Consider the following 26,122-nt stretch of genomic DNA (forward strand, 5'->3'; position numbering starts at 1 on the left):
ATGGAGTTACAGAAGACATGTTGATAAGCTTTTTGTTATTGCCACTTAGAGACTTGTAGACAGAGGAAGCATGAAGAGAATATTTTATCACTTTTATCTTTACAGAAAATGGTGAGATAACAAGTAGAGGAAAACAGACAGGAAGGCTTGACAAGGGTTAAGCACCAGCAATGAAAAGCTCACTGGGATTACAAGCGTGCAGATGAGCTGCAGAAGGAGAATTGTGTAGTTGTGAGAAGGCAGAAATGGAGGAGAGAGCAGGCGTGTGGGAGAGGAAGTTGCCTTGATCAGTGGATTTCCGTCACATACTCTGCCCTGCAAGAGCAAGCATGGGTGGAGCAAGCAGGAAAGGTAAGCTGGTGCTGTGGGTAGGTAAGAAAGTTCATGAAAAGAAGTAAAGGAAAGAGAGCTTATGGTGGATGAAAGTTGTATATTTGGTTAGTGTGTAGTTAGAACATTGCCACTGTAGCAAACACATTTTTCTCTACTTAACCATCAAAATGCAAACAAAGCTAAAAAAGATGTGCAAGCTTCCTTTTTAATCAATTTTACTAGTTGGTATTATTTCTTTTGCTTTTCTTTGTTTATTTTCATCATTCTGTTTTTCTTTACTTCCTTTTTAACAGTCTACAAGACATTAGTTTTTGCACTTTCTTGCACTATCAGAGGACAAAGCTCTGAAATAATATTTTTCCTTAAAATGTTACTTATCTGGTGTTGCTAGGATGTAAATGCACCTGCAGCCACAATCTTTTGGTGTTATATTCCATGCCAGCTAAAAATAAGTGAGACACCTAAGGCTTGTTAAACCGCTTAACAGATAAGATACAGCAGACAGGCTATGCCCTGAGAAGTGTTCAGAACCACAATGGTTTATTGCATTGTAATTATAATTTTCCTTTTTGTTTGTTTTGGTTTGGATTTTTGTTTTGCTTTGGTTTTTCTCTTTTGTTTTAGTTTAATTTTTTTGTTCTTGTTTTTGTTTCTTTTCCTAAAAGCACATCCCTGGCCTACAGAAGTTAGGGAAGATGCTTCAGACCAGCCTTTTAGTTATCAGAAATATTATTTCAAACACTATGAAGAAAATAAACACACTGATATTAACACATTATTTTAAAGTCAGGTTTATGGAATCCTAGGCTTTAGAGGAAACCTTTGAGATTCTACTACTGTAGAACAGCTTTGTTAAGGAGCACATAATGTTATTTTCTCTTAACATGTGGGGCCACTTTAAATTTGTGCTTCTGCATTATTAAACCATCGTGGGAAGTGCAGCAGGAGGAAACCCGGGTAATTGGCTGCAGCTCCAGATGCAGCTGCTCGCTCATTGGAGAGAGGAGGATTCTCCCAGTACTAAAATTAGACCATCTCCGCCCTCCAGAAATGCTTCTGGAAACAGCGAGCAGGAGAAATTGTGACACAGCCCGAGGAGCTGTGCTGGGCAGGGAGCTGCACAGGACCCTGCTCCCAGCCAAACTGCAGCCTCAGGGTGCACAGGAAGATGCTTTGGGATTTATGTCCCGGGTGGCTGGGAAAAAATCCACACAATAAAGGAACTGCAAGAGATTCACATTAACAGTGAAACACGGATATTAAATTCAACATTTCTTATGTAATAATAATTCTGAAGTGTTCATGCTGGCAGAGGAAGCCTTTGAACTGCTAAATTTAAGCAAGGGCTGTCAGACTTGTGCTCATTGACTTTGAAAAGAAATTACTTGCTGAATTAACTCTGAACTAAACTAAAAAACTGGTGAACTCTTTCTATCAGCATTTCTTAAAAAATAAAACATGTTTATCCATTATCTCTGTGAAGTTGCAGTGTTTACTGTGTCTTCCAATGAAATATTGGATAAGGTATGTCTGTTAAAGAAACAATGCCACGTGCCTATGTTGGTGAAGGAAAGCCTATATCCAAATTTGTCTTGTGCACTTGGAACCTGTACTTTTTAAGGTATATGAATAACAACGTCAGTTGTTTGGTTGCAAGGGAATTGGCTGCAAGGAAATAAGTGCATAGTTTTATTTCTTGTTTCTGTATTTATATTATTCACATTACTCATGAAAAAGATGAAGGCAAAATGGGTTTCTCTTACAGCTTTTGCTGTAAATTTGCTATTTCCTCACCTAACCAGTGCACACAGTGTCAGCACCTCTGGCTCCAAATCCTCGGGGTTTTTTTGTCTTTTCTCCTTTGCCTCTACTTTCAGTCTGATACCATTAAAATTTAAAGCCTGCAAACCTGTGTTTTCGCTCTGCCCCTTTGTCAGTGTCACCTCAAGGGTTTGAGTGCCATGTCCAGTTTTGGCTGAAGTCAGCCGCACGCCCCAGGTCTTCCAGCACTTCAAATCCCAGAGTTTTATGAGAACACGGTGAGGAGAGGGTACGAGGCATAGGGTGAGAGAGGAGCAGGGCGGCGGAGTTATCGGGGCCGTTCAGCAGCCCACACCCCGATAGCGCGGGGCCAGCTGGCCCGCCTCCATCCCGGGAGCTCCGGTAAACAAGGACGGGAGGTGACACCGGGCCACCCCAGGCCACTATGGGTCATTTTGGATGGACAGTGGATACTGGGCAGCCAATTCCTACAAGCTGACTGCCCCCAGAGAGCCGGGGAAGTAAGGGATGTGCAGGGAGCAAACGCACTGTCACCACGGGGGTAAAATTTGGGGAAAATCGCCAGAGAATGCGGCTCCCCAGCTCTGCTTCATGCCCAGGTCATCATGGTTTAATGCACAAAATGGTGAAGGTTTTGCTTCATCGCCGCATCTGCATCATTGTCTCCACATATTTTTCTCATAAACGTGAAATGGCACCGGGTAGCCGCTGTGATTCTCTCGCAGTGCTGAGAACCACCATTAGAGAGCTGTGGTTCGGGTCAGTGCTGTGGGTGTGCCGGGAGCTGCCGCGCCGCCGCCGCTGCTCAGGCGCGTCCCCAGGAAACCTCCCCGCAAACACTTATAAATGACCTGGAAGGGCTGCTGTCTTTTCCTTTATTTTTTTTTTTTTCATCCCGCCAGTAAATCGCGCTACGTCGCTTCATGAGCTTTTGCTGTGAGCGCATGGCTCCCTCAGCAGTTCTGAGCGTGAGGTGAAACCGACACAAAGCTTTTATTGGGTGGGAGAAATGAGATTTTTGAATAAGCCCCGGAGATCACGTCACTCCCCCCTTTGCTCCCGCACCACACGCAGAGCCCATCCCAGGGCAGCCACGGTCGCCCCTTGAGTGCGCGGAGCCCACGGCGCTCCCGGTCCGTGAGGCGCCCTCCGCCTCCGTCGCCATCACGGCGCCGCTCGCGGCCGCCATCTTTAACCCGCCCCGCCGAGGCCCGCGGGCGCCATCTTGTGCCCGGGGCTGGCCCCGCCATCGCGCGGCAACCGCGGCGGGTCCGGCAGAGTCCCGGAGGCCGGGATAGCAAAGCCTGGCCGGGCCCCAAGGCAGGTGGATTTGGGGGGTTACGAGCGGACCTTGCAGCAGGGAGCAGGTTTTTGCAGCTACGCCGGCTGTGCGTGTCTGCGTTTGGTCCAGAGCAGATGGAGAGAGCCAGGGCTGGGAGCCTGGGGACACGGCGGGCGGTGGGCGAGGGGAGGGCTACAGGCGCCATTGTGTGCAGCTCTCTGAGGCTCTGTCAGGAACCCAGCGGAGCATCCTGGGCTCGCAATTCTCTCTAAAAGGTTGAGAGAGCTGAGGGTGTTCAGCCTGGAAAAGAGAAGGTTCCATGGAGACCTTCGACCCCCTTCCTAGTGCCTAAAGGGGCTCCAAAAGAGCTGGAGGGGGACTTGGGACAAGGACAGGGGAATGGCTTCCCACTGACAGAGGGCAGGATTAGATGGGATACTGGGAAGTCATTCTTGGTTTTGAGGATGGTGAGGCCTTGGCACAGGTTGTCCAGTGAGGCTGTAGCTGCTGCATCCCTGTGAGTGTTCAAGGCCAGGCCAGGTTGGACAGGGCTTGGAGCAACCTGGGATAGTGGAAGGTGTCCCTGCCCATAGCAGGGTGGAACTGGATGGTCTTTAGGGTCCCTCCCAACGCAAATCATTCTGTGATGAAAAGAAGGTTACAAATGGACACAGGTCCGTAGGAAACCTCCTCACTGGTTTCACAACTCACAACACACGCTCTCAGCTTGCCAGTGCATCTGCTCAGTCAGAAAACCAGCACTTTGTCTGGAGCCCATAAATACTGGAATTAAATAACCGTTGAGGCTTACGGTGGACCAGCTCCACATCATTAGTCCCACACCACAGTCCTCATGTGTGAGGATACAGATTTGGTGTTTGAAGGAGCCCGTGGTGGATGGAGGGTGTGGGAGCACAGGAAGCCCACATCAAGGTGTGTGATAATGCCTGTCTTTCCTCATACATTGTCCAACTCAGTGAATAACAACATTAAATTTTGGCCTTATTTTCCACAAAATGCCACTGCACTGAAAATGGGAATGTGAACTACAGGGTGCTACCAAGTGCAGAGAGCATCTCACATGGATGGGTGTGGTCCTCTCTGTCCCTGGAGTACATGGTGAGTGTCACAGCAGGTGACTGTGCAGTAGACAAACTCCAAATGTCACATACTGATGTCATTGCAGTATAAAAAGTGCAAGTGAATTCTAATTTAGAAGCCAAAATGGAGGTCTTAATGCCTGAACCTCAGATTTATGTGGAAAGAACTCTGGCTATCATCAAACCAGACATCATTGATAAAGAAGAAGAAATAGAGGATCTCATTCTCCGATCAGGATTCCATATCATTCAGGTAACAGACTGTGTTCCAGAGAAAATAGCTGTAGTTAATAAGTCAGGAAAATATTTAACTTCTAGCAGTCAAGCCAGTAACTAAAAACTTGTGTGTCCAAAAATCATGTTCTTCATGTCATCAAACATTTCTGTCAGATTCTGTAAAGAGATGCTTTTTGATGCATGGGGTGGAACAGAGCAGATCAACTATTTTTGTGTCCACAGGAAAACACTTCGTTAATAAACTCAGATTTAGCAAATGTATGGAGCAGATGTGTGAACTTTCCAAGGCAACTCTTTGGAGAGTGTGTCATTCAGATCTCACAAGATTTTGTGCAGTGTGCAGGTGGATAATAGAGAATTAATTGAATTCGATAGCTGGCCAGTTGCAGCCTAATTTTATTTTCCCATTGTTTCTACAGTAAATAGACTTTATAAATATTGAAATAAGCTTATGAATATTTAAATGTAACCGGCTGGTTGGCCGCTGGGGGGCGCTGCGCCCTCGCGCCTGTGGGCGGCAGGGGCCCCTCCCGCTGCTCCCCGTAATATCTTGGTTTTTTCACTTCCTCCTTAGCCTTTCTGGTTGTTTTATTTATTTGTATTTATTATTTGTGTTTGTTTATTTATTTATGGATCTCTTGGAGCTACTCCAGAAGAGGTCACGAAGCTGCTCCATGGGCTGGAGCCCCTCTGCTCTGAAGGGAGGCTGGGAGAGCTGGGGGTGTTCATGTGATAGAGCAAAAGGCACCAGGGAGACCTGAGAGCCCCTTACAGTGCCCAAAGGGGCTCCAGAGAACTAGAGAGGGACTTCGGAAAAGGACTTGGAGGACAAGGGAGAATGGCTTCCTACTGCCAGAGGGCAGGGTTAGATGGGATATTGGGAAAAAAATCTTCACCATGAGGGTGAGGCCGTGGCACAGGTTGCCCAGAGAAGCTGTAGTCTCCCCATCCCTGAAAGCGTTCAAGGCCAGGTTTGGGGTTTGAGCAACCTAGTCCAGTGGAAAGTGTCCCAGTTTCTGGTAGAGTGTTTGAAACAAGATGATTTTTAAGACACCTTTCAACCAAAACCATTCCATGTTTCTATTGATTCAATAGGTATCAGTAGATGAGACAAAATATATTATTTATTTATTTAATTGTAATATATTAGTAGAGTTTTCTGATATCTGCAGTGACTTTTGGCACTGAAATTATTAGGACTCTTGAGTATATAGAACTCTTGTGTTGTATAAGTTTGAGCTCGAAGAATGCACTTCAGAAACTTTTTCTTGACTGCCCTATGGTTACTGATAACTTCCCAAAGTTGTCCTGATCCTGGCCACCTGCAGGCTAGGCAGCTATTGGGAGACTCAAAAAGCCCTGAATGAAAAATAGAACAATTGCATAATTAACAGTGTGGGCTGGAGAGAAACTTGTTTAAAAGTAGAACATTATGATGTAGCAGCTGAGTAATAAAACCCTGCCCCTATAATGCTCTTCACTTTTTCTGTATAGTGCTTTGTCACCTGGCAGTTAGAAAATGATGTAGTTTGCCTGGGCTAAAATCACATCTTGCTCAAATGGGCTGTTTCCCTAATTAACTTGGAAAACTTTTGCTGTTTGTTACTCTGTATCTCAAGGAGGATCATATCTGGTGAATCAGAAGAGTTTCAGAAGTTACTCTGTGTTCTGCACTTGAGGATATGACTTTAGTAGAGGACTCTATCCTGCCTTTTAATGCTCTAAGCTGTTTCAATATAGCAACAATTTTAATTCTTTTTTTTGTCTTTACACATTATAGAAACGGAAGCTCCAATTAAGCCCTGAGCAATGTAGCAACTTCTACGCAGAACAATTTGGAAAAGTGTTTTTTCCTAATTTAACAGCCTATATGAGTTCTGGTCCTATAGTTGCTATGGTACTTGCTAGAAATTGTGCAGTCTCATACTGGAAGGAATTGCTTGGACCAACCAACAGCCTAAGAGCTAGGATAACTCACCCTCACAGGTAACTCACTGACTGGCCCTGGGCAAGTCAGTAGGATTTTATCATTCTTTTGATTGAGACCAGTTTTGTGATTTTTTTGTACAGACATAGACTTCTTATCTCTTCAGTTTTGTGCAACAGCTTTTCACTGTTGTTTTTTAGTATGCAAAGTTCACCTATTTTAAGGGGAATGCTGAGTGTATGAACATTAAGTTTTATGTAGCTACTTCATATGTTTAAAACAAAAGCCAATGTCTTGTTAATTTGTCCATATCTATTGCTTTTCTGTGCTCTCAGGCTGCAGAGACTTGGAAGGGATTCGCAGTTGCCCTTCAAATAGTTATTTCCCTTGTTTTCAGCTTAAGAGCACTCTATGGGACTGATGAGCTGAGGAATGGACTCCACGGCAGTCTCAACATCTCCTCAGCAGAGAAAGAAATTCGATTCATATTTCCAGAAGGTAAAATGGTACAGTTGGTTCACTGCCAGTCCTGGGGAGGATGAAGTTCTTCCCTGTCCTGCTCTGATTCCAGATACAATTGATTTATGAGGTTTGTTTGCTTTACAGGATTGTGGGTCTCTTTATGTATAAGCTGATATTTTCTGCTATGAAAGGCTTACCAAAAATCTATCTGAAGAGCCAGTGTAGTTATAGAGATTGCTTCCACTTTTCAAACTCTGCTCTGGGAACTGGAGCAGTCAAAGCCGGTAAATGAGAAGAAATAGGAAGCTATTACACTCCAGCAAGTGTTTCTGGCACTGTCAGCCTTGAAGACTCCTGTTGACTTGAGAAGACTGACTCTTTTCTTGGATTCAGGCTGAGTAATTACTATTCAAAAGCAGCTGGATGCTCACATGATAGTGTAATTCCAAAGTTAAGTGCCAGAGAAAGGGGCCTTAGAACCTGGGAAGTTTGCAAGAGGATGTCTGTTTTGTAATGTAACAGTATTTTGCTCTTTGACAGAAAGGTGCAAGTGAAACTGCTAGACAGTGGTGTCTAGTGATACTTTTTGTCAGCTGTATCAATGAGTTTAATAAAAGATGTTGCAGTTCCTTACAGACCTTACCTATTGTGTAAACCATGTCTCTTCTCCCCACCCTGACAAACAGCAAGACTAAAGGTGAGATTTTAGCATCCTCAGAAACCAGCTTCACACTGGAAGAAGAAAGTGCTAAACATGGGATACACTTGTTTCTCTTCTACCACAAATGCTTCTTCAAGGATTGAGGTTTTCCCCAGATGATCTGATTTCCTCCCCTTTCATAATAGACTATAATTAGTAAAATTAGCTTGGGAACATTGTAAAGAAGTTTAGAGAGTTTCTTTGCCTTTATGGGAGAAGCTATAAAACCATGGTGTATCATTAACTTACTAAGGAAAACAGCAGCTCACATATAAACAGCCTTTGAAAGAAGGCTGGGTTTAATCACTCTAGAGGCTGCTTTCTAACACCTTTGGTTCCTCCCTGCAGCAATCTTGGAGCCAGTTCCCACTGGACAAAGAGCTCGGGATTACCTGAACCTGTATGTGAAGCCCACGCTGCTGGCAGGACTCACTGCCCTGTGCAAAGAGAAGCCAGCAGACCCCATGGTATGTGCAGTGTCCCAGTGCTGCTGGCAGCTTTGGGATGCAGTTACTTGCCGTTAGTAAAGTCCATGTTTATAGGAGAACGATGCTGTTGGTGAAGAGCTGTACTGTTTTAGCTGTCAGCTAATGTTTCAAGAAGTTGATTTGTTTGTTAGAGATGAAACAAGGGTGTGTTTTAAGTCCTTAAACAAAATCAGTTTTCTTACATCTGGAAAAACATGGTAAATGTATCTTTGTGTTCTTAAAGTTTCAGTACTTATTTAAGCATGCAGATAATTAATTTGTGTGACAATTTTCCAGCAGTTGTGGTGGATTTTACATCATTATCACATTTATAATCAACATTGCATTCTTCTAAAGGATATTTTTCAGAAAAAAAACCCCTTAAAAATCACTTGTGGTGTTCCTGTGAACTATGTGATATACATGAGGCCACATTTAATGTACTTTGATTGTTCCAGCTGTATAACCTGTTTACTTTATCTGTATGTATGGCACTATTACCATAGAAATCTAGAAAACAGAGATGAAGTCCATTCCTTTGCCCAAAAGCCAAACCAGTTGTATCTATTCCTAACAAATGTGTGTCTGGCCTGTGGTTTAGCACTCTAAATGATGGAGAATCTACAGTCTCCCCAGGCAATCTGTTTCACTGCTTAATTATACTTGTTAAAAGCTTTCACTAAAAGATAGCCTAAATCTCCTGGCTCCAATTTTAAGCCCATTACCTTTCTTTTCCCCTTCTACAATCCTCAGAAGACATTGGAGACAATGTAATATATCACTCTTTTTTTTTTTTTTTCAGCAACGTATTGCATATTTGAAGAGTATTTCCCTTCAGTCTTCTCTTTATTAAATACTGATTTATTTTTTTTTTGTTGTTGCAAGTCCCATCTTTCTAACTCATTGTTTTGGCTTCCACTTAATCTGCATTCTTAGCACAGTTTTCTAGTCAATTATGAGGAATCTAACAGTAACTTCATTGAGACAATGCTTTCCTTCCTTTCTTGTAAAAAAGCTGTATGAAGCGGCATCAGTAGCTTTGCTAAAAACATTCTGTTGCACCTTCTTTATTGTCCATAGTCTCTGTGACCTTGTAACAGAAGGAAAATAATGTTGATTTGATACTGCTTCAGAAATAGATATTGCCTATTGCTTTTCAGTTTTGTTATCTGCTAGGTGCTTACAGGGAGACTATTGGAATGTTTTATTTTTTCCAGTATCCTTTTTTTCTTTCCTTTCCTTTTGGAGATGTCATCAGAAAGTGTCTGTGCACTCAGAAATACTTGCTGTCAGCACAGAGGTTGTCTCAGCCAGTTCCTTAAGTAATACAGGATAAATTTATTTGGTTCAAATTATTTGAGGATTTCTTTCTTTCCAAAGTAGTTTTCCTAAGGGGTTTTGTGTTTTGGGATATTTTGTTTGTTTGTTTTCCTTTTCTGTCTTGGGTTCTTACCTGTCCTAGTGCTCTGCTTGGCTCTTCCTTTGCAAACCACCCTTTATATATCTGGTAGTTAAAGCAGAGTGTTGCTTACCTTCCTTGTCTGCTGTTCTGTCAGCTCTTCACAGTGTGGTATGAAATTCGTTGTTCTCAGCATTCCAGAAACCAGTTGTCAACAGCTTTGTGAAGTAAATAAGGATGTGTTAAAAACTTTGCTTTACAAGTGGAGAAATCGAGGCAAAAGGTTAATTTGCCTAAGGCCAGGCCCAGACTGGCAGATGGAATTAGGATTCAAGGCATTCCTGCCCCCCACATTCTCATTTAAGTACATCGTGCTGGAAAACATACAAGATGAATTTCAAAAAGTAACCATGTTTTGGTTTTAAGTTTTAGGTATTGTAAGGTGATTTCAGTGCAGAAAGCAGGCATTCTTAGTGAATGATTCCTTGATGAGGTATCTCTAAATGTTATTAGCAGTAATATTTCATTAAGCAATTTCATGCATATTGTACAGCTGCATTCCAAAACAGAGCTGGCTGAATTATTTGAAGTATGGCTCTAATGGTCTTACACTTTCACAAAGATAATGCCAGGACAAGTTGTCTTCTAAAGGTCATTGTGTATTGTTCAAAAGCAATATAAGCAGTGAAGATTTAAAAGAATATTTTTAAAAAACAGGTCATTTGCATGTTCATTTTTTTCTGAAAGGTCTTAATTTTGCAGCACAGTAGAAGAATATCTGGAGCAGAGGTTTCAAATAATGTTTTTAATATTCTCCTATGCACGTAATTGAAAGCAACAGAAAGCTGAAAACATTTGGGTTTTGGGTTTTTTGTTCACAGATTTGGCTTGCTGACTGGCTGGTTGAACACAATCCTAATAAACCTAAACTACAATATCGCATCTCTCAGTAAGAGCATCGGCAGTGAGAGCTTGGTGGAAACCATCTCACACATTCCAAGTTACAGCTGTGTATTGTCATTTTTGGTGTGTCCTTTGACAATATAACCAATACTATCTAAAGTAAATGCATTTGTCTTAACTACTTGTGTCCTCATAGGATAAATAACCTTATACTTAACCAGGATGTAGTGGTTCTAGTACTTCCTCTACTGACAAAGTGAATGTACAATTACATAATAAATTTTTGGCATTGGGTGATAAGAAAAAAAAAGAATATTCTGAGTGGGTGTGACTTATTGCTCTTGTCCATGTTTTTCTTGGTTTGGCTCTGTAAACAAAATCATTTACAGCAGTGTGGATTATCAAATTAAATCCCCCTGGCCTGTGCTTTGCGAAGCCAAGGGTTGTGTTCCAATTTTTTAGCATAAACTCTAAATGAAGGGAGGTACTTGGATATAATGTAGAAAACAATTACTGGAGGCATATTAGCAACTTTGGAATTTTAATTGCTAATTAAATCACCCAGCTAAGGTTGTTCTTGAAGATGATTCACTTAAGTCTGATGTATTTTGTCAGAATATAATTTGAAGGACTCATTTGAAGGTACATTCAATGCACCTTTCCCATCTTGGTGGCAAAAAGCTCAGTGACTATAAATAACATGAAGATGTATTTTAGTCAAGGACTAAGGTTGTCTTCCAACATATGTTTGCAATAAAGGTGCTTAGTTGGAACAGCTCACCTTAAGAGTGTTTCTCTGTTCTTCTGCTCTTAAAGGTATGCAAATTTCTGTCATTTTCCTCAAACTTTCATGTGTTCTGTTGAAGAATTTCACAAGAGTGCTCTTCCACAGGCAATGGGTTAATCCTACGCTATTGCCTTTTATGAAGTAACTAAATTATTTTTGGGGATGTGGGGCTTTTTAATTTTCTTCAAAGAGCTGTACTTGTTAACTTCAAGCTTTGTATCTTATGGATTGACTAGCTATAATGAAGAAAACAGAGTAATTTTCATAATTCTAAAATAAGAGTATGCTTGACTAATGCTAAACAAACAAGCAATTTCATAATTCGTTTCATGAAAAAACTTGCTTCCCCAATTTGAGTAATTATGAGAAACAGAAGTAATTTGTCTGTAACATCAAACTTTAAGTGAATTGTTTATCCTCTCAGTGGAACACTATTGCCAGTGCAGATAATAAACATTTGGAAACGGGTCCCTATAGTACCAAGACCTAAAAATCTTGTGACTGCTAGGATAAGGAAAAAAAATAGAGCCCAAACCCTCAAATAATGAAGAATAAAAGTATGAAATGCTTAGAAATACGGATCTGTTTACAACCAGTTTTTTTGCCTATATTGTCCCCGTATGTGTCTGTCTGATTGCTCCAGTTATAGGAGAGTTGTGCTTTGTGGTTTCCTGTCAGCCAAATAAAAAAATCCCTTTCTGAAGATGCCAGAAACTGAAATCTGTTGAATTCACAAGGTATTCCCCTGTATTTCGTTGGTTACTATGACACTTGCCTGCTTATTTTGATGCTCTACTGTTTGACATCCTTTATGTTCCTACTGGAGTTCTCAGTTTTGCTTTTGTGCCAGAGCTGTGTTATGTTGGATGAGAGTAGGTGGGTCCTTACCCAGGGGGTGGGAGAAAGGACAAAGGCAGCTGAAGTTGCAAATGTCACCTTTATCATGCACACATTATAGATTCTCAGTCATGCAGCTGTTCATCTATCATGGAATTATTCTCTAATGTTGGAGCTAACACCTTCAGTTGCTGACTGGTGTTTGCTTCCATTTTCCTCAGAAAAAGGTAGAAAGAGAGAAATTGCCTTTATCCCATGGGCACCATCCTGACTCATTCTATCCCTACACATAGGACAAGTATTGATCCAGCAGATGTCACAGCTGAGATCCTGAGGAACCTGCATTAATAAGTAGGATTTGGGAAGAGTTTCAGTCCTGGGAATGTGAAGTGGCCGAGCAGCCTGCTCCTGTGGGGGGAGCTGTGACACCACGGGAGAGGCTGTTGGGGCATGTGCTACTACATTTCTTGTGGTTAAGTTTTTTATTGTGCCCAGAGTGGTACAGGCTTGGCCAGCGTTACCAATCTGTAGCACAGAAAATGTAGCTTTGGGAAAAAACCCAGATTAACTGAAAGATGTCTTTCCATTCAATGTCAGCAAGGTGAGATATTCTCTGTAGGGATGAATAACCCATCCTCTCCCTCTGTTGAGTCAAAATAATTACCTTGCCTATTGAGTTTTACTGAGCTTTTTTAACTTTGAGGGAGTTCATTTTAGTTTTACTGCCTGAGTGCTGGAATAGAGCTATGTCCATAAAATGAGCAGTTCAGTCTGTTTCCCATAATTCTGGTTTTTCAACAGAGTTCCTCCTGGAACTTCGCTTATCATGTGCTTGCTATCACCTGCGCTGGAAGTTGTTTTTGGAACTAAACAGATTGAGATAGTGTTGAAGTATGTGATTGTTCAGCCTTCCTGTCTCACAAGGGATTTATTATCTTCAGGAGCAGTTAAACTGCCAGGAATCTTGTCCATACTTTAAAGATGGCAGAAGCTCCAATCAAAGGCAATTTCCCATTGCCTGCATCTGTCAGAGCATTCCAGTGTGCCGAGCTTCAGAAATGAGTCACTGGTCAGAGCTTGGGACTGTCATTCAGGAGATTTTAGATTGTTTCATGGAGATTTGCAAATCCCTGCTTTTCTATTGTACGAAAAGAAGATTTGTGTTTCTTCCTTCATTTAAGCTATTGATCTTGACCATCCTTTAAACAACAGTTGATGAGGGTCAGTGTTCAGTCATTCAGTCAGAGTAGTCAGATCAGGATAATTTGTGTTTTTCTGCACAGTAAGTGTTGGCTATTTTTGGTGGTATCCAACAATAGCTCATCCTCTGAAAATATTGCAGTTCTTTAATTTCCTTTAAAACAACAAAATCAGAGGAGAAATTAATTCTATTTTGTTGGAAAGACTTTTTTGCACATCATAAAAAGATCATTATAAAAAGATAACTTGTAATTGTTTTTGCAGTGCTGTTTCCTTTTAGTAGATTTGTCCTTGGACTAGAAGTAGGACTTCAGTCCTCTCCACTCGTTACCTGCTGCTTTGCTTTACTCAAGCAGACTTGGCACAAACCAGCATGGCAGTATCACCAGCACCATCACAGGAAGTAGGTGCTTCGTGGTTCTGCTGTTAGTGAAACAGGAAAACCTGCTGCTTTAGGATGGTCACTTAAGAGCAGCTGCCTGCACCTAGAAACCTCCCCTGGTGTGGATGAGCTCCTCCGAGTGTGGAGCGTGTCAGCAGTGTGACTGATGTGTGGAGTCTCCTTGGGGGGATGCCTGTCAAATCATTGTCATGCTGCCTCCTGCCAAGTGATCATGGGGACACTGCCAAAGCTCAGGAGAGAGCTTTTTGTTGGTCTTCTGAGCCAGAAATGAGGTATTGTTGTGAGATGGAGCAGTTGGTGGGAGAAGAAGGCAGTTTGCAGACAAGTGGGTGAATGATACTCTAATAATGGTAACACTGAAGGATTGAGAATTCAGTTCAGTGTTTGTGAGTGTTTTAGGGCTGAGGGAGATGATGCTTTTGCACAAAGATCTTCATGCAGTGCCTTGCTGGGTGTGCTTATATTTGTCTAGTGTGGTATCAAGTTTTGTGTCTTGAGAACCCCTGACTGGCTGATCTTGCTTAGCTGTGGCACTATTCTGAAGCATGATTATTAAAAAAATAAACTGAAAATACAGCTCTAGTACCATGTCTGCAACTTCGTTATCATCAGCTTTAATTTACTGAAAAGTCTTTTCACCTAGGATCTGAATCAACCTGGATGAATCCTGTTTCGCCAGAGAGAAAGGGCAGTTGGGTGCAGTCTGTCAGCTGCAGACTGCCCAAGCAAGTAATCATGTGTGAACTCATCCTAAGTTCCAGGGAATTTTTATGTGCAAGAATCTAATTTGACTCTAAATACTCTTGGCTTTAGTAAACTACTCTACAAACCACCCATGCTTCTTTATCATCTCTTTATAATTAATGCCTAAGCTCTCATTTCCTTGCAAGGAGGCAGCTGTGCTTTTGTCATACTTCCAGAATCTGCACGGATTGTCAGGTTAGGAAATTCTGCTTTTCCAAAAGCAACACTTTATTCCTATGCTGGCTGGTGGTTCTTATCTCTCTTAGGTGTTGTAAAGTGTTTTCTTACTGGGTGGCATTCCTGGTGCCATGTGAATGAGGCAGTGTTTTGTCCATGTTTAGTTTTGTGTCAGGCCTCATCTCTGTGTGAGAAAATTCCCAGGAGTGTTTAACAGACGCGTGCGGACAAATCTCCTGCACGCCCCATAAAGCACTTTGCTATGGGCCACTATAAAGCAGTCATTACAGAGCAGTGTTTAAACTTCTGAGATTAACACAGTCTCTCAATTGCACTTACTTATTTTTATAATGTGTAATTTAGCAACTGAACTGTGAAAAGTTATGGCATCGCAAGGTCTTCTTAAAAACAGTGGTTCCAACTGTGCTTTTATTTTCACTCGTTGTAAATCCAGAGCAATTCCATTCTGTTAATTAAAAGAAAAAGGGAAAATGGGGTCATTTCTGGGAGCTTCTCAGATGGTGTATATGCATCTGCAGTGTATTGTCAGGTGTTGGCGTGGCACATATTCCAGATTTATGGAAAGCAAAGAGCTTGTGTGTTGGATTTAAAGCAAGATAAGCACCCTGACCAGCTCCAGCACAGCGGCTATCCCAGCCGCTTGGTCCATATCTCACAGCATCAATGTGATGGATGACGAATATGGCGATTTATTGCAGGGAAACTTAACATTTTATAGCCTGGGGTCACTGTGTTACTCCCATCTGCTTACGTCACACCTGGGTGCTATTGGCTAATTGCAGGAGGTTTTACTATCCTAACAGACAGGGGTTCTTGCTAACTTTCCGTTGCATCCCCAAATCTTCCGCATCGCCAGGCCTTAAACTACAACACTTGTGCCTGATTTCTCAGGGACCGGACTTGTACAATACTGTTCCCTGCACACAGAACACTTTGGCAGTTGCCATTTTGCTCAGGGAGTTGTGCAATGGTATTTTGCCTGGATGAAGAAAGTTTGATCAAGCCTCTGGAAACCGGATGCTTTTTCTGTGGCCACCACATATCTAGATAGCCATGAGATCCTTCCCTGCTAAAAACCACTTCCAACTGAACTATCCCATGAGGCTATTTCAGAATACTTGTGTTTTTCCCAGCTCTTCCATGTAAATATACTGAATTGACCAGCAAAGTTTTGACCATGACTTGTCTTCGTTTTGCAGTTCTCTTGTAAACAGGCTCTGTGGGGCTTCCCCAAATAACCCCATCAGTGCAACTGAATAGGAGCAGCAAAGGCATAGGAAATGAAATGTCCATTCCTTTTCTTATTCATGTAAATGATAGTTTATCATACTGTTTATTAGCTTTATGTAGTCAGGATCTGTGATGGTTCTCAAGCCTTTTATTACTTTTTTTTTTCCCTTTAATGAGCTGCAATAAAACATTGCCTTACCTGAGTGCTGACTCAGTGCTGAGGCATTCTCCAAACTTAGCATTATTATTGATATTAATTAGTCATTACCCATAGCAAAGGCTGTCATCACAGCACAAAGCAGCCATGATATATCTTTACCAGTTGTTCTGTCTCTGCAAAACGTTTCTTTTTAAAGCTATGTGGTATCCCTGGAATGAACAATTTCAAGTCATCCATAAACATGGTTTTAATAATGATACCTAATTTCTTTATAATATCTCTCCTCAGTGGATGGACAATGATGTACAAAGGAACAGGCACTACACAGGCAGTAAAAGTGTGAAGGTAAGGAACGGAGATGTGAGAAGACTCCTCGGGTCCTCCCTTGGAGCAGCAGGAGGATCTAGAATGACACAGTCATGGGAAATAGGGGCAAATGCACATGCTCTGTGAAAGTGCCTACTTGGAAGTAGGAATTGGGAGTTTAACACCTGTGTTCTCAAGTCTGCCAGTGGTTTGGTGCTTGGATCACTTGGCATCTTACGTGTTGAATCATTTCTTTGGAGGCTTTTCTACCTGAATATGTGCAGAGGATTTCTCTCTGTGGTACTAGGTTTTAATGAAGATAGCTGCTATCACTGTAGTAATGCTGTTGCAAGTATGTTAATCATTTCTGGACTTCCTAAAGTAGTGATCAAAAATTAGCGGCCAGTTTTCTTTCATTTCTGGAAGTGGAAACAAGCAGAGATGGCACAGCTCTGAAGCTGTGTATGGATTAGTAGGTTAGAGCACAACTCCTAGGTGGGATTAATTCTTCTCCAGGGTACAGATGAGTCTGTGGCTGGGAGGATCCATGCTTCTGTGCCCCAGCAGCACCTACAAATGTTTTGTTTTCTGTTCTGTATTGTTGTCTACAGCCACCAAAGGTCTTGATCCAAGGGGGAATCACACAGTGTTCACTGGCACCATGTTTAGAACAGGTAGAGAGAAGGCCAAATGAGGACGTGTGATCCTCTGTTCTGTCTTCCTCTGTTCCAACAGCACAGAAATGAAATGTTTCCCTAGCCCTAAACCAACACGTCCACTTTTCAGATTCTCTGACTGAGCTCCTCTCAGCTCAGCCATGATCACAGGTGTGTGCAGGAGGACTGGCCTGGGCACAGAGAACAAAGGCCAACACATGAAATTTGTAGCTATTTTTATTCTGCTCCAGCTGTTGGATTTCTTTCTAGATACAAACAGTTGATGTGACTTTCACCAGCTGACATGAAGGAAAAGGTGTAAGGTAAAGTATATTTTTAAGTTGAACTATTTTATGTGTGCTTTTAGAGATCTGCTGCAGAAAATTATGTTTGCCCATGTCCTTGGGTGCTATAATCTGGTATAATTCTACTGAGCTGAATTCTGACAGATTATATTAAGTTTGGTATGACCTGAGATTGTAACATCCTGACAGTATAAACTGGCAGCTTTTGTTTTTCATTCCCTTGTACTGACAAGAAATTGGATCTTTATTTATCTATCTATCCAGTTCCAATGAAAATTATTCGTTTCATTGACAACTAGTATTAATTTACAATTTTGCTACAGGTTTTCTTTTAAGGTTGAGAAAGTTTAAATACAGAATAATTTTCACCATTTATGTGTGCCAACCCACCTGTAGATGTGAAATAGCTGTATCTGGTGCCAGGGGAGTTTTCCAAAAATACAGCATGTCTTTTATGTGCCCACATGTGTAACATTAAACTTCTTCTGCTCATGAAGGCTGTAGGATTTCCACACTGGTCCAGAGGTGACACATTACTGATGGAATTTGTTATTTTTTATAGAAAAAAATCGTCTTCTAAAAGTTTTGTCTTCCCTTAGTCAATAGTGCCAGGGGAATATGTTGGGGCATACCCTTTTCTGTTTGCTTTCAACAACAATGGGAATTCTTCAGTTAAGTATAAAAAAATGGAAATTTCCTTTCTTTTTTCCCCTCTCAAGTATGTTTAGCTAACTGAAGCACATTCACACTCAGAAAGATGGGGGTGTTTTGCAAAGGAAAACCAAAACATTCCAGTGCAGCTAATATTGCAGCTCCTCTGGTGTCTTAAGTTCAGGCCACAGCAGGAGGTGCAGATATCCAGGGGGAATGCAGTAACTTTTAGGATCTTTTCTTTGGAAGAAATAATAAGATGAGTCACAGTTAACCCATACAACTAAGTTAGTAAGGCTCTGGGGGATGAGAGAAGACATAGGACATTCTTAGTTCTAATGGTTTGCTCTACAGAAAATAAACCTTTTCTCTTACATCCCTTCAGGTCCAATCAATGCATTTGAATTCATCACTGCAGGAGGCATAAATTTGCTTCTTTTCCTAAAAACCTTCTCTTATACGTCCCTCCTTGAGATGTCCAAGCCTGATGTGATGATTGTGCTTTGATTATCTTGCTCTGGCAAACCAATGGGCTCCACTTTCCAGGAGAAAAGGGCTCTCCAGATCAAGTGTCAGAATGTTGGCACAAAGTATTTTGTTCTTCTTACATGATTAGTGTGGAAGAAGTGTTTTTAAGTAATTTGTAATTTGTCATAGTGAGACTTGCAATGGAAAACATGCCATAGCAGAGGGAGCCGGGGCCATAAAGTGCTGTTGTTGAGAAGTGAGGACTATTCTAACACAGGTGATGTCTCCAGGGGGTGTATTCCTCAGGGACTGGTGGGTGGGTTAGCAGTCAAACCTTTGACGAGCAGGGTGAAAGTCAATATGTCCATGGTGACAGGGACACAGCTGGAATTAAGAAGGATGACTAGCACATCCAAACTTTTTTTAAAGGATTTTGATTGTTTTTTCTCTAATGATCTTTTCTGGTTTCATTTATTTAACTGTCTCGAGAGTTCATGTCAGAGAAGTGTCTGCCCTGGTGCCTCAGAAAATGAAGCTTTGTCTTTGGTCCCTCACAAAGGGAGCTGTGCATTGGTGCCATGGGTGAGCAGGAGATGGAGTGTCCCATTGCTCTTTGACTGTCTCTGGCATTCGAGTGCTTGTGGAGCTCATCTCAGCAGAGCTTTGCTGCTTTCTGCTTTCATTTTTCCAGCCTCCTGGCCTTGATGTCACCATGTGGCTTTGAAAAGAAATGTCTTGAAGTTGAAGGGGCCTGTTTAAAAAGTCATCCATCCTTCAAAATGCATGTCAGGGGGTGTTTGTTCAAGGAGTTCCACCTGAAGGTCAATTCTGTTATTCCATGACTCCTTAGTTGATAAGTTTTCCCAAAAGCCAGTAATCTCCAAGGAAGAAATGTCCTGTCTGGGAAAATAAAGCAAGACATGTAAATTACTTTAATGGGGTGCTCTAGTACATTTATATCTTCTTAAAAGGAAACTAAACCACATGCATGAGATGATAGATGAGTTTATTTTCACATGTGGATTTAATAACCTACCAAGATGTAGCTGCATATTTAGTGCCCAAAGTCATCTCCAGGAAAACAGTTCCCTGGGGTGAGGTCAGTGTCTGCTTTCAGCCAAGAGAGTGAGCTGAAGGGGTTTGTCAGCGGTTAGCTTGGTTAGGAGGGAGGATAGTTTATATGATACTGAACTAATCAGGGTGATGTGGAAATCAATTTTGTTTTCTGCACAGAACAGAGAGAGGGGAAGTGGCCCTGAGAGTGTCTGTGGTTTAAAACTCTGAGGAGTTGGAAGGAGCTGACTGCCACTCTGTTCTCTTTGTAGTGTTGTTTCCAAATATTTATTGGATCATAGTTATAATTAAATTTGTGCTGAAAATGTAAAGAGCACCCTGTACTTAGTGTCATATGAAACCAGAGATCCTCTACACTGAAGCAGTACAGTGGCAGGTCCTTGGCCACAACAGCCCCCTTTGGAATGGGAGATAATCCAAAAAAGACTTCCCTGTTGACATGGCACTTGCTTAGTTAAAGCACAGGAAATTGTGAATTTTGGCTCCATCCTGTTTGACCATTTACACTATCTCCTTATCAATGTACCTGGCCTGGTCCTGGGAGATTGGATGGTGTCTGGATACAAGAGGTACAATTTAGTGCTCCCAACTGCTTGAAAGGGGCTGGATCGTGATTTGTGAGCTCTCTGGTGATGAGTGAGATAAAGCTCTGCAGTGGGGATGTTCTCTGCCCTGCCTCCACCCTGGCCAGAGCTGGGCCAGGCTCCCCATGCACACGTTGGAGCTGGAGCTGAGGCAGGCTGTGACCCCTGAATCAAGGGCTGTCTCAAATCCAGATTCAAGTCTCATGGCCTGTAGTAAGTGAGAGAAAGAAATCAATGTGCTGCAGTCAAAAGCATATAGAGGTTTCTCAAGGAATTCAAATAGCAGGTTGTTTGGTAAAACACAGGCTGAGACCTGAGATGACAGCACTCACACACACCCTGTGGGGGAAAGCCTATAAGACAAGCAAGAAACAGGAGAGTGAAGTAGGCAGACTGGGAAGCACAACTGTGCTTGCCCTGGGATAAATCTTATTAACTTAAGCACATCAAAGCATAAACGTACTGTCTTACTCCTGGACTCAAGCTGGCTTGAGCAAAGCCATCCTGAGAATCTCTTCCCAGTGCTCCTGTCCAGGACTGACTAGTGCTGGTGCTCCTGTGCCAACAGAGATGTTCCCGGGAGCCACATTTGCAGCCTGCCCCTGACTGGAATTACCTGCTTGCCAGACACCTGTGGTGTAGCTGTAATGCTGGGAATGCTTGGCACCTCGGGAGGTATTCGGGACTGAGTTAATTTAATTATTCTCCTGCTCATTGGTTTCAAAACCTACTTAGAGATAGGGAGGAGGTGCCTTGTCCCTATCACAACTGATGGCAGCTGGCCAGCAGAAGTCTGCCTGGGAGGAGTGGGAATGAAGAGCTGGTCCAGAGTAGGTTTAGCTTTGAGGTACTTGGCAAAATGGAGAGAAATAGAAATTATTGCTTTTAAAACTGCTGACTCTTGTCTTGATGGATGATCCCCTAGAAGTGTCAGACCAAGAGCCACAGCTCTGTGAGTTAGAAAAGCCTGTGGAATTGAAAAGAAATGAGAGAAGTACTTCTCACCCTTGCTTGTGTCCAGGCTTGATCTGAGTCAATAAAGAGAATCCCACTGACATCACAACCCAACATTTCAGACTAGATACCTCATCACAGCCCAGTTTGAGTGCTGGCAGCCAGGCTAGATGGGACAGGGAGTACAGCTATGGTCCCAAGCAGAGCTCACAATCAGCAAACTCAGCCCATGCATGGCCTGAGTTTGAGCCCAAGTGAGGTAACCCTTGTGCCTCTCCCCACTGTTTTACAGTCTTTCTACTGACCTCGTCATTATCATCTTTTATGGCATCCCATGTGCTGTTGAAAGCATCAGAGGAGGAAATGGAGGGCCCTTTACTGTCCAGGCTCTGTGTTCACATGTCCCCTGACGAGCTATTCTCTCCTGGCCGTGCCCACAAGGGGCTTCAATTAATGTAGCATGGGACACTGAAGAAAGAATAGAGAAGGAAAGGAAAAGAATAGCTAAACTACTGTTAGAGATCTCCCTATTTCCTATCATGTCCCACTGCTTGTACAGCTCTACTATCCCATTCTATGACAGATTTAGATTTAGTCTCTTTCATTATCTGGCTCTGACTCACTGTCCCACATGATTGCAACTCATCTTTGCACCTTGATTGCATTTGGTGAGCATGTCTTAGCTGTGGCCATCAATCTCTGCTTCTTACTTCACTTAGAGTTACCATCAACTCCCTCTCCTTTCCTCTCTGCAATTTGGACCCTCTGGGAGGGATGAGCGTGGGTCAAAGACCTGGTCCACACATTAAAAGGGTCTTTTCTAATCTCCAGAAGCAGTTTTGGACTGCTTGGTTTGGACCAAGTCGACTTTGGGAGAGCTCTTGTGTGAAGCTGTCCAAGCAGCCATCTCTACAGATAAATAATAGTTTAATTCAGGAGCACCTCATCCTTCTTGTTCATAAAATATGAGTCACTCTGTATGTTTGGTAAAGGGGAAATGGGATAGGAGAGCAAATGAGAAGGACAGAAGGAAGGAATTAATTTTGAAAGTACATTGCAAGTTACATTTATCTGTTTTTCTCCAACCCAACAATCTTCTGTTATATGGCTCAGCTCCTTGGGCCTTGTTTGAAAAGGGGGAATTTACTGCACTGTAAGGCAGGGCAGTGATTTGCAAAGTGGGGGGCATGGATTGTATCCTAGGAGAGAGCAGGGAACCAGAAAAAGAGGTGGGGGAGCTTGTGAATCTCTCTGCAAATGTTAAATATGCCGTACATTATCAACTCTCTCCCAGCTACCCCTGGGGGCAGTTTTGGAGAGGACCAACCTTCTCTGTGTCCACCTGTTGTACCATGTGGCCATACCAGAAATATGGACCAGCAAGTGAGCAATAAATTGATGCCCTGGCTCCCTGTACATATTTCTCCTTGGAGTAACCTTTGGAACCTTTCCCAGCAGACTTGTGCTCGATCAGGACTCCTGGCTGGAAGTGCAGTATAAATTCATATTGAATATGCAGCATTCCCTGGGAAGCATGGACTCTCCAGCCAGGGAAAGCAGATGCAGCACATCCCAGCAGACAGTTATTCTAGGTGTCCTCCCCAACTGAGAAATGTTTGGGAAACATTTGTAACTCTTTTTCTCAGGTGTTGCAAAGAGGATTTGTTTTGTAAATAGTGAAGCTGTTAATTACCCTGACTTTATTAAGGGGGAGCCGAAAAGGTGTTAACAAGTTTTTGTTGCTCTGTGCTGGCAGTGAGCCAGCAGCAGTTCCTCTGTAGGGGGAAGGTGGCAAAGTTGCTCCAAAAGTCCCTTTGCGCTAAAGAGAAGAAAGAAATTAGGCACCCCTTTAGTCAAAGCCTTGGGGTAACGTGTGAATTTTGTAGGAGGGATTTAACTTGAGTCACCACACAGTTCAGCTCTAGGGGATTCAATTTCTGTTGAGAACATGGACTAGAGTGTCCCTAGGGCAGCACAGCTGGGAAGTCAGAGCTTGGAAAGAGCTTTAAAGGTTGTTTTTTCCCTCCCTAGACAAGGTAAGGAAGCACAGGGAGGAAAGCTCCTGCACACAACTGTGGGAAGCCCAGGAGTTCAGCAGCTTTGAAAATCAGGCTGGTGGGGTTTAGGGATCTAACTTTAAAGCACCTCACTTAAAAATGTTTAAAATTAGAGTTGAGGTTTCCAAGTCACTGAAGTCACTAATTGGTCACAAAAATCTTTCCTATATACTCCAACAAGCCAGACATTCAAATCCCCCGATCTTTCCCTGAAAATACCTGTTGATAAATCCTGCAGAAGGCATGGAACGGATGATTTTTCCATCCTCCTCTCTAGGACTGGCACTAGCAGCAGGTAACCAGGGGCTGATTCAGGCCTTTAACATTTTCCTGCTAAGAGTTGGTTGTGCAAGTGGAAAAGGACCTGTGACTTGTTTTTTAAGACTTTAGGGAATTGCTGGCACTCACTGGTTTCCCTGGACCAGATGCAGCGTGACTGGGAACCTACGCTGCATATGAAAAGGTCACTTACCCTGTTCAAGAGAGGAGATTCTAACACTTGTCAGCTTGAGTGATGGAGGCTCTGCATGGAGAGCCATAATATTCATGTCAGAGAATTGCCAAGCCCTTGCGGAAGTGTTGAAGATGGATGGCCTGGGGATATAGTCCTGACACTTTAATACCGGGGGAGGATACAGCACAAACATCTCACACAGAATTATAATCCATGAAAGGGCACTGGGGGCATAAATTAAAGGTAATCCAGCAGGCAAGGAGTTTAACAGCTGAAGGGAAGCAGGCTGGGGAAAAGGAGGGATGGTGGTGGGATTCAGTGGGGGCTTTGGTGGGGCTTTGGGGAAGGGAACAGCCTGCAGCTAGGTGGGACCAGGGCAGGAGGGAGCAGAAGCAGACCAAAAGCCATCCACCTCCAAACTGCTTTGCAAAATCATCTGCAGGACCTGCACTTTGTGTATTAAATAAATTTGATTTTCTGCTTGCTGATGGTCATTCTGCAATAGTGTGACATATTGAGGAGAGAGCCTGAGGAAGGTACCTCAATCTCCAAGCAGAAATGTCTCTGCCAGTCTGCTGGGAGAGGCTGCGGGGGCACACGGTGGCAATGATGGTGTGAATTCCCTGCCAGAGCCATCCTTGCACCCTTTTCTATGAGAGGCAGCAAAGGAAACAGCACAGATCCAGTTCCTGTGCCAGGTGACATCCTCAGTCCCCACACAAACACAGCCCCAGCCTGCCTCCATGTGCTGGGCAGCCCTGAGAATGTGCTGTCCATCTCTATTGATACAGGCTGACACCTGGACCCCAAACTTCACCTTCCACCACACACTGATGGAGACGACCTCAGCCAAGGCCACCTGAGTCGTGCCCATGATCCTGCCTGAAGGGGAATGAGGCTGTGGGGGCATTTCCACCTGCTGGGAAGGAGACACCAGACGAAAACTGGGGGTTACTGTCCCCTAGTGAGGGTGCTGGGGTGGTCACCTGGACAGCAAAACTGATAATCACTGATCTTCTGATCCTCTGTTAGTTGAGCAGGCACCTCTGACATAAACCTGCCCTGGTCTCTGGTAATGCTATAGCTGTCCTATATTATTTAATCATTTGGAGTGTGTTTCCCTTTCTCACAAAAATGAAATGTAAACCAAGTCTCCCACAATAAAGGCTGGTGGGACACTGCTGTTAACCTTCCACAAAGGCAGTGGTGATTCAGAGCTGATTCCACTGCTGTTCCACAGATTTCTTATCACAGAGGATGCTCTATCCATTTAAATGGCTGGTCAAACTTGAAGATGCTGCTCCAGAACTGTCCAAGTTGCTCCACAACCCTGCCTGAAGGGCCCCTGCTTCAAAGAAGAAGCAGTGCTGACAGCTCTTGGGGGACAGGCAGCAAGATTTTGGGTTGAGTACATGCAGCACCTGGCCCAGATTAAGATTTTCGGCTTTTCATTGTTACTAGGATTAACACTATGACAATACTATGACTGTGGGACAGTGGTCAGCGTCCTCCTCAAGGCTTTAGAGAGCAAGCCCATTCCTTCCTCCAGGTGTGCAGTGGGTTACAGGTTTTTGAGATCAGTGCCCCAGATTGGAGCTGACTTTGGGTGATCATGATCATGACCAAACACGTGCAGGTTTGAAGGCATCACCAGTCCTTACAAAAACTCTTTGGCTGTGGGGGGAGAAGGAGCCTTTACAAAGCAGCCAGTAACAGGATTGTGTTCTGCTGTGTGTGCTCCTGTTTTCTTTGAAACGTTTTGTTTTACTCCTGCTCTGCAGAAGTAAAAAAGCTGCCCAGGTAAAATCATAGCTGAAATGATGAGCTCAGTCCTGTGGCATCCTCGGAGTTTGTTACCCTCTGCCCCATGGCATTTGTGAGAGTTATTACAGAAACCAAAGCAGCAGGCAGGGGTGTCAGGGTTCCCTGACAGTGCTGTGATGGATTAAGATGATCCTGAATTTCTATTGTTTTGTAGTGAATGTAGTGAGAATTGATGACTGTTGTATCCAAGCAACAAGAGGAAGGATGAGGAAGCTTCAGCTTCGCCAGGACTTAATATCTCTGGCAAGATGCCACTCTAAGCCATAGAGTTGATTTTTGTATTTGTTTAGTCTTGGTATTGTCGCTGCAAGGTATAAAAAGAGAATGGAAATCTCTGTCATGGGATGGTGTGTAACTTTCTCTTGAGTTTGCTTCAATTTGCATTTGGTCTCTGGCTTTTGGGTGTGATTTGCTCATTGCCTTAGAGAGTCTGGCTACCAGAAATATAAATTACTTTGATGACAAATTTAAGGAAGAACAGTTCATTTCCAGCATTTAAATACAATGGGGTGGATATGAATGCTGAGTTGGTGGGAATGGGAGGGCTCAGTGAGAAAAGGATTGATCTTGGCAGTGGTATCTCTACGTACCTCTCCAGCCCTATTTCCCTGGGATGGAGCCTTTGTGAGACAGAAGTT

At 43.0% G+C, this 26,122-nt stretch overlaps 1 protein-coding gene across 1 annotated transcript; it reads left to right on the forward strand.

Annotated features, from left to right (window-relative positions):
• The first annotated feature begins 3,350 nt into the window (after positions 1-3,350).
• Positions 3,351-11,238, forward strand: NME5 (NME/NM23 family member 5). The gene is made up of 6 exons (XM_005523536.3): positions 3,351-3,435; positions 4,584-4,750; positions 6,515-6,720; positions 7,059-7,159; positions 8,172-8,290; positions 10,571-11,238. Exons 2-6 carry the CDS (start codon positions 4,622-4,624, stop codon positions 10,640-10,642), a joined length of 627 nt encoding a protein of 208 aa, XP_005523593.1. The 5' UTR covers positions 3,351-3,435; positions 4,584-4,621; the 3' UTR covers positions 10,643-11,238.
• Positions 11,239-26,122: the final 14,884 nt, after the last annotated feature.

The sequence above is a fragment of the Pseudopodoces humilis genome, chromosome 17 (assembly GCF_049639895.1).
Source record: "Pseudopodoces humilis isolate 2021_Gansu_Grassland_sample_001 chromosome 17, ASM4963989v1, whole genome shotgun sequence".
In the NCBI taxonomy this organism is placed as follows: Eukaryota; Metazoa; Chordata; class Aves; order Passeriformes; family Paridae; genus Pseudopodoces; species Pseudopodoces humilis.

Excerpts from the sequence above, each read along its gene's own strand:
- NME5 (XM_005523536.3), top strand. The coding sequence starts at position 4,622 with ATGGAGGTCTTAATGCCTGAACCTCAGATTTATGTGGAAAGAACTCTG. Across the intron at positions 4,751-6,514 it reads CAGGATTCCATATCATTCAG|AAACGGAAGCTCCAATTAAG; the intron begins GTAACAGACTGT and ends TACACATTATAG. Across the intron at positions 8,291-10,570 it reads AGAAGCCAGCAGACCCCATG|ATTTGGCTTGCTGACTGGCT; the intron begins GTATGTGCAGTG and ends TTTTGTTCACAG.